Raw genomic sequence first — 8,065 nt, forward strand, 5'->3', positions numbered from 1 at the left:
GAAAGCTTCAAACGGAGTGAAAGCGTTAAACACTTCTGATGAAAAATCGTCAAACTGAAACTGGAATGGCAGCCTGAAGGAGTAGCTGCAACCAAATCATGAGTTCTGACATTCAACACCACTACCAGGTTTTCCTTAAATAGACATCAATTAACTTAGTATTCCTTTTAGGTGGGTGTTAACACAAGATATTAAATGATTCCATTAGCATAATATACTTGTCACACCATCAATTACTCATCTACTTCATAAAAAACAAACTGAATTATAGCCAATTCTTTGTTAGCTGCTTTGGGGATTATTCGCTTGTAACTTCTAGACTGGTTTCTCCTGTATTTAGCAAACCCATAAGGCATGCCAACTCCCTCTCCAGTAGCTGATGATGTCGTGCAAATTGACAATTTTATTAACTATTCAACCAACCAAATACAGTTCAAAAGGAAACTCTCTGCCATCTATCTCCCTCTCCAACTCAGCAAAAGGAGCCCACTCCGCAATGCACAGGTGCAGAAGAACAAAGTTTCAGTGATCCCGGCCTGCATTACCCCTGATCCCCTACCATTCTCAAGCCCTGACACTGCAGAGACCGGACTGCTGAGCTAGGTGAAGGGCAAGTCCTCAAGTCACAGGAGCTGCCCAACCGCTGGAGGGCCAGAACACCTCAAAGCCTTGGCATGAACAGAGCGGACCACTTCAGCACGGTTGAAGCAACAAGCCCAACAGAGGCACGCCACCTCAGCTGCTATGGTAACAAGCCACCGGCTTCCCAGATGCAAAATATAGTGGGCTGCTTAGAACAACAATTCATAGGAGCGCCTGGGTGGCTCAGTCGGTTAAGTGTCCGACTTCGGCTCAGGTCATGATCTCATGGTCCGTGGGTTCGAGCCCCGCATTGGGCTCTGTGCTGACAGCTCAGAGCCTGGAGCCTGTTTCAGATTCTGTGTCTCCCTCTCTCTCTGCCCCTCCCCAGCGTGTGCTCTGTCTCTCTCTGTCTCAAAAATAAATAAATGTTTAAAAAAATTTAAAAAAAAAGAACTCATAGACACCCCATTAAAAATTCCCCCCTTCTCTCCAGAGTTCAACTAGGAAAGGGGGTAGAGGAAACAACGAACTCCAGCTGAGGAGCTAAGACTCCAGGAAAAATCGCTTGCACACCGAGCTTTGAGAGACCAATGTGCAGAGCTGCCTAGATTCCTGCCATAGCTACGAGACTTCTACCAATTACAGGATCAGGCTTGGTTTTCACCTGCTATTTCATCTGCTCCATAGGGATCGCTGGAAAATGTTAATTTGTCCTTTGACCCTTTGCTAACAGAAACTACCTGCCCTACCAAATTAAGTTTCTGACAACTCAAACGCAAACCCATTCAATTATTATCGCTATAACTGACCAAATTCCTTCTGGCAGGGGAATGGAACTGGCAGGAAGATTTATGTTGGTTGAAGTCTATCAGGCATACTTTGTCTCTTATTTAAGTAACTCACTTAATATGCTATCAAAAAGATGCCAGAAAACTATTTTAAAAAATTATTTTCAGTAAAAAGTCATTTTGACTCTATGTCACAAAACAGTGCTACTGCTTGGCATGAACCCTTAGAGCCATGCAATTAACATGAGTGATTAAAGAGAAATCAGTCACATTGTGTCAGCATCTGAAATGCCCCCAGAGAACTCCTTTATAGAAGATCCTACATTAAAAATGCTTTACTCCTGCTTTACTGTAATCCCTTTAACAACCCTTTATGATCTGGTTGACTCACTTGAGTGAATGATGGCGAATGAAAAAAATACTCTTCTACTTTCTTAATTGCACAGACAATACACACTATGCATGTTCTGAAGCCAGACTGCCTGTGCTCAAATCAAGGCTCTGTCACTGTGACCTCAGGATTCTCACCTGTGAAATGCTGCTAATCATAGTATCGAACTTTTTCATCATTATTGGAAAGATTAAATAAGTGAACCTGCCTAGTAACAGTTGGTGTTGTCATTATTTTCTAGTATTAATTAATCACCTTCTAGCCCTGAGGCAGCTAAGATACTCAGGGAGTACACTGAAGGGGAAGCCAGACGATGCTATCTAGATGATAACCACTCTGGTTTTTTTTTTTTTTTCTTTTTTACCTATAGGCCAAAAGGGCATCATAGACAATCTTACACACAGGACACAGAAGGTCCAAGTCCTTGCAGATTCACCTCTTGCAGATGAAATTAGGAAGAAAAATTCTCTCCAAGTAGTCCTTAGCTAGACTGCTCAATACCTTAAGAGTAAAGTAAAAGCATTTCTAAGTTTCCCCCAACAAAGCTATGGAACTTACCAAAGATACAGTGTGCTTATTAATAAGGAAAAAACAATGTAGATCTGCTTTCAACAGAATTTTAATAGCATCTGTAAAGTGCCTTACAGGAACTTAAAGGGCCAAGTAGTTTACATTATGGGAAATCTACTTCATGCCCGTGTCTGTTTAATAGTAAGAAATTACTATCACAACAAAAGTGAAATATATGCTTATTTCTCATCAATGACAAAGGGGACATAAAGTACCTACAGGCTATGAATTAGATAAAGCACAGGAGGAAAAAAAAAACAAAGAAAAATGGTTACTTACTTCATATTTATACTTCTCACCAGCTTTAGCCCTTTTCAATCTTTCTAGAGCTTCCTGGCGCCCCCTCTTTGATTTCTTTTCTCGCCTGGATCGAGAAGCTATAAAATTCCCTGAATCTGACACAGCTGAAAAAAAGCCAAATTTACATGAGAGATCACAAAATTGTCTATCATCTTTTCTCATTAACAGGAATGTTCCTAGCCAAGAGTAACAATTTTAGTATTACAGAAAGATACTTTTCACACTTTAAATTCTAAGTTCAGAAAGGTCATATTCATGCAGCTCCTGTGACTCCAGAAATTTTCTTTAGACCCAGTTTAAAACAACTGAAGCAACTGTTATTTTTTTCCTTCACAAAGAGGAAAATTCCAAATTCAAGTGGAATCTTATGGAGACACTACAGAATGGAGATCAGCCATTAGTCCATAACCTTTCCATTAGAAATGACAGGCCATAAGTAAGAGTTATACAAGGACAATTCATTTTGTATTCTATTAATCAACATTTGAAAGGCTTTAAAAGAACATCTGCTTTTTGCACTGTACTAGGTACTCTGAAAGGCACAAAGATCCCTAAGACAAGGTTTGTGTCCTCACAGAATTTATAATCTAAAATGGGAGATAAGTAGCAACTAAAAACAGTCTTTAGAATACCTGCCCTAAAAGAGGTGCAGGTAAAGTACTTGGAATTTCAAAGCACGTATCAAGTGGGTGGTTGGGAGAATTTAACAAGTAGGGCTCTGAAGAGACTGATTCCTTCACTAATTTGCAGGCCTCACTCAGTCGGTTAGGACCTAAGATGACAGTGCAAAATTACAAAGATTAAAATGTATTTTGTCAGGGCACCTGGGTGGCTCAGTTGGTTGAGCATCCGACTTTGGCTCGGGTCATGATCTCACTGTCTGTGGGTTCGAGCCCCGCATTGGGCTCTGTGCTAATAACTAGCTCAGAGCCTGGAGCCTGCTTCAGATTCTGTGTCTCCCTCTCTCTCTGACCCTCCCCTGCTCACGCTGTCTCTCTTGCTGTCTCTCTTGCTGTCTCTCTCTGTCTCTCTCTCTCTCTCTCTGAAATAAGTAAAACATTAAAAAATGCATTTCGTCAAAAATTACTGGAATATGAAAAGGCCTCGGTGTTCATTCATTCAACTTTTGAATTATTCATGCTTTTGGTCATTATAAACTGACCACCACACACATACACTGAAAAGAGTTTATCCACCAAATTAAGACTTTCATTTACCAGCTGAAGAATAACTAAGTCAAGCAAGATCGTGCTGCCTGCCAGGCGTGTGTTTCGGCTTAGCACGACTGCCATCTAGGTCTGCAAAACTGAGTATTTTATTGTATTTGGTGCTAATTATTTTATAAAAAGGAGTAGGCACAGAAAAGAAGTACTGATGAGATGAATCCTAAAAGCTCCAATCCCTCTGGAACATTCATAACAACATTAAACTGACGAAGTGTTTGACTGAAATAGAAGATGCAATTTAAAGTTAAATTTAAATGCTGACAATAAACTGTTGAAAACTAGATCTTAAAGGTGAAGCATAATTAGAGATCTTATTTTTTCTAGCTTTCTGGAAACGGAATCTCTATCTCCCATCTCAGTCTATTGTTTCACTTTTGCATTTGACTTTTAAATCCATTTTCAGAAAAGCATTAAGTAAAAATTAAGGGAAGCGGGTACTTAATGATGACAGCCACAAAATCTTGGGTGTCACTCAAATTATTTTAAAAAATCATGAGCAGGACTACGTGAAAAGGTTTCAGAGATTACTGGGCATAAACAATGAGTGTGAAAAGAGGGCCTCAGTATATTTTTAAAGACTCCATGGACCCCTTTAGTAGACTATTCTGACAAAATCTATAGTTCTTCAAATGTACTGACTTCACAGGCAATACTGTGCCACTCTACAGGATGTGGGGTACAACTACAAGCAAGACAGAGCTGCCTGTCCTCAAGGGGGCTCACAGTCAATAAAGCAAAAGGACCTGAGGCTCCCACCATCATACAGACACAGTGCCCAATAAGAATTAAGAACAAGGTACTGAGGAAACATCGAATTGAGCGCCGTTAATTTTGCTTGAGAAATCAAGGAAGGCTTCACAGGGGAGGTTTCCAACACTGACCCAGAAAGAGGATTAGAATTTCACCATCACTGTAATAGAGGGGAAAGGGGCAGCAGCACACAAAAAAGCATGAGCCAAATTACAAAGGGATGAAACTGCAAGGTGCATGCAGAAACCGTGAGAAAGTCAGTATGGAAGATCAATCTGACATCAAAATGTAGAGTGGGAGAACAGGTTAGGGAAAAGCAGCACAACCCGACTCCACCACTTACTGGGTGACAGGAGACCACCAGTTAATGTCTCAGAGCTGCAGTGACCAGATGACTTGTTTTTTAAGCTGCCCTCCACCTGAACCTATCTGTGAAACTCCCACCCTTATAAATCTCGCTCAAAGAGCCCAAATGCCGCTACAGAAGTTGAAAAAACAGATGCTCTTTCCCAGACACCCTCGCAACTATAACATCAATATATAAAATAGGCTCTATCAATTAGGAACACTTGCTCAGACTTTAAGTCAGAAGGAAAGAGGGTGGGCTAAAGGAAGAGTGTAGAAGGAACATCAGCTGCAAGAGGATTACCTGGGGTCACAGAGCCAGCAATGTCCCAAGGTACAAACTATAATATCAAGTACTTGGCCACGGCTGGCAATGACCTCCTCCGTAGACCAGTTTTGTGACACAACTTTAATCACATTCCTGGCTGAGCAGCCCCTTGACTGACTCTCCCATCCTCCTGGAGTTTCTGTGAACAACATATCCTTCTAATCCCTAAAATCCTTCTAATAAATTCCTTCTTCCTATTTACATCAGCTAGAGTTGGCTCCTGTAGCTTACACCTGAGGACTCTGACTAATGCAGAACCTCAGGGTCCTCATCTGTGAAATGGGAATAATCATCTCTGCTCCATAAAGTTGTTAAGCATTAAATGAAAATCTGTGGCTTACTCGGTACTCAGCAATACAGAATCTCATTTAATGTTTGTTATGTGTGTACAGATACAGGACAGACACACACACACACAGCAACACACACAGCCCACACACACCACACCCAGAAGTACTATGTTCTAGCTTCTAGAAAGTAAAAATAGGGGCGCCTGGGTGGCTTAGTCGGTTAAGCGTCCGACTTTTGCTTAGGTCATGATCTCGCGGTTCGTGGGTTCGAGCCCCGCGTCGGGCTCTGTGCTGACTGCCAGCTCAGAGCCTGGAGCCTGTTTCAGAGTCTGTGACTCCCTCTCTCTCTGACCCTCCCCTGCTCACGCTGTCTCTCTCTCTCTCTCTCCTAGATATAAATAAAACATTAAAAAAAAAAAAGAAAGTAAAAATAAAGCAAAGCAGTTTTCTCAGAGAAACCTCAATAGAGCACCGCGCATAATTAGATCTTTACTATCTCAACTCCAGAAAAACAAAAACCATGTCCAGCTTACCTACCACTCTAACACTGTTGCACTAGAGCCTGGCAGACCGCCTGTACCTAGTAGGTACATTATAAATATTTGGTGAATGAACAAATGAATAAACCAACATACCTGCTTTTTTAAATCATTAAACTCTCCCTGATCCCTTTTCATATATAACAACACCTTAGTTATAGACCTTTCAACTTTTCACTGCCATTGTCAAGGTGCCCCACCTTCTAATACCTAAGAGAAAAAAGGCCTAGAATTTTCTTCTTGGAATGTGTCCAATGCTTCATGTAGGTAAGTTAACCAAAAAAAAAAAAAAAAGCATGAAAAAAAATCCATTACAAAAGTTTAAATATTTGGTTCAAGATTACCATCTGAAGTACCCCCATTCTCCTCCAAAGCAGGCAGACACTAGCCGGCAACAGTCTTTCAGGTAATAATCTTTCTGCTCTGAGGAAAAAATTCTAGTCACAAGTCTCCAGCAACTACTTAATCAACACCATGACTTAAGAAGCCCTTGGGATTACACAGTACCTTCCAAAGAGTGATTTCTTGATATTCGTAGATGACGTAGTTTTTAGAGTGAAGAAAGACACCCTAGTGGCAAACCACTGATGGAGGGCTGCAAAGACTGTTCACATACTCACATCCCACATCCCATTTGTAATCCAGGCCAGAATCTCCAAAATAAATTGTTTTAAAAATGAAAGGCTATAACACATTGAAATCTGTGATTTGCAACTAGGTGAATGCAAAGGAAGCTGATTAGAAAGCAAATTCTCATTAATGGTGATGTATCTGAGTGACAGGAGATGGAGCTTGAGCTAAGAAAGTAAAGTATCTGATTTTAAGTTAGAAGTTCACTGAAGTTAAGTCACACTTTAGTTGAACACAGTTCAAAAATCAGAAACCAGACAAAGCCATTTACATTTTTGTATCCTATTTTTGGAAATAAAAGATTACCACTGAAAACGGAGTGCCATATATATGGCATCCCAAATGCTGCTGAGCTGATGCTTTGGGGGGCGGGGGGGAGGGGATTCACCAGAGACATCTAGATTGTGAATATTGTTTCCATGCAGGCCGTGAAGAACTTTCCACAAAATTTAAAGACAAAAAATGTTAACGCACAAAGTCGAAATCCATTACCTAAAAAGACAAAACCCATTTGTATCTTGACAGCCCTTAGACCTTTCTCTCCTGCTGAGTTACAACGTATAAGCAATTTTCCTGGGAGCTGCTATAGAAAGGGCGCACATTCGTTCTGCCCTAGCTCTCAAGCAGATACTTGGGGCCAGGGTCCTGAGATTCTGAGGTAAGCCCGTGGCCCACAGGGGCCAGTCTCGATGAAGGTGTGCCCGGCACGTGGAACGCACTCACCAAAAGAAAAAGAAAATGCAGACTATTGTGGACACCAGGAGCGACACAGGCTCTGCAGGGGGTGTGCTCTGGTTTGCCAGGCGCAAACGACCCTAAAAGGAAGCACCACCCGATACCAAATGGGTCCTAGCCGGGGACGACCGAGGTCCGCGCCTAAAGAGACCAGTACGGCGACCCAGATGCGGGCCTCCCTAAGACAAAATAAGAGGCCACTCCAGAGCCCCCACCACCTGCAGTCATGTCACGGTCCCTACACTCCCAACTCAGAACCCCGCGCGCAGAGTCATCTCTCACCGCTCGACCCCAGCTCGCAGTCTTCACGGTGCACGAGCGCCATGGTACCGGAGTCTCCCGATTCCGCGCCAACCAGCCGAAACTGGCGCGGGGGCCGAGACAGGCGCCAGGCTGAAAGCCAATCAGAGGCTCCGGAGGCTGCGGACTTCCGCCCGGAAGGCCACTGACGTGCCGCGCCGCGCCGCGCCCCGCCCCCGGCCTTCCCGCGGACGCGAATTTGGCGCCCTGTTATGACCCCTCCGGGAAAAGCACGAGTGAAGGGGAGGCCGAGAAGAACAGGGAAAAGAGGCGGTCGGGCGCTGGAAAGGA

General features: G+C 42.8%; 1 protein-coding gene across 1 annotated transcript in view; it reads right to left on the minus strand.

The window, feature by feature from the left end:
* POLA1 (DNA polymerase alpha 1, catalytic subunit) overlaps positions 1-7,832 on the minus strand; it is a 306,108-nt gene extending 298,276 nt beyond the window's left edge. Inside the window, exons 1-2 of the mRNA XM_039257241.1 lie at positions 7,757-7,832; positions 2,611-2,735 (exon numbers count right to left, since the gene is read on the minus strand). Coding sequence (XP_039113172.1) covers positions 2,611-2,735; positions 7,757-7,799 — 168 coding nt within the window. The 5' untranslated portion in view covers positions 7,800-7,832. The remainder of the gene's footprint in view (positions 1-2,610; positions 2,736-7,756) is intronic.
* Between the last annotated feature and the right edge of the window lie 233 nt (positions 7,833-8,065).

This window comes from Hyaena hyaena, unplaced genomic scaffold, assembly GCF_003009895.1.
Source record: "Hyaena hyaena isolate Hyena2069 unplaced genomic scaffold, ASM300989v1 scaffold_611, whole genome shotgun sequence".
NCBI lineage: Eukaryota > Metazoa > Chordata > Mammalia > Carnivora > Hyaenidae > Hyaena > Hyaena hyaena.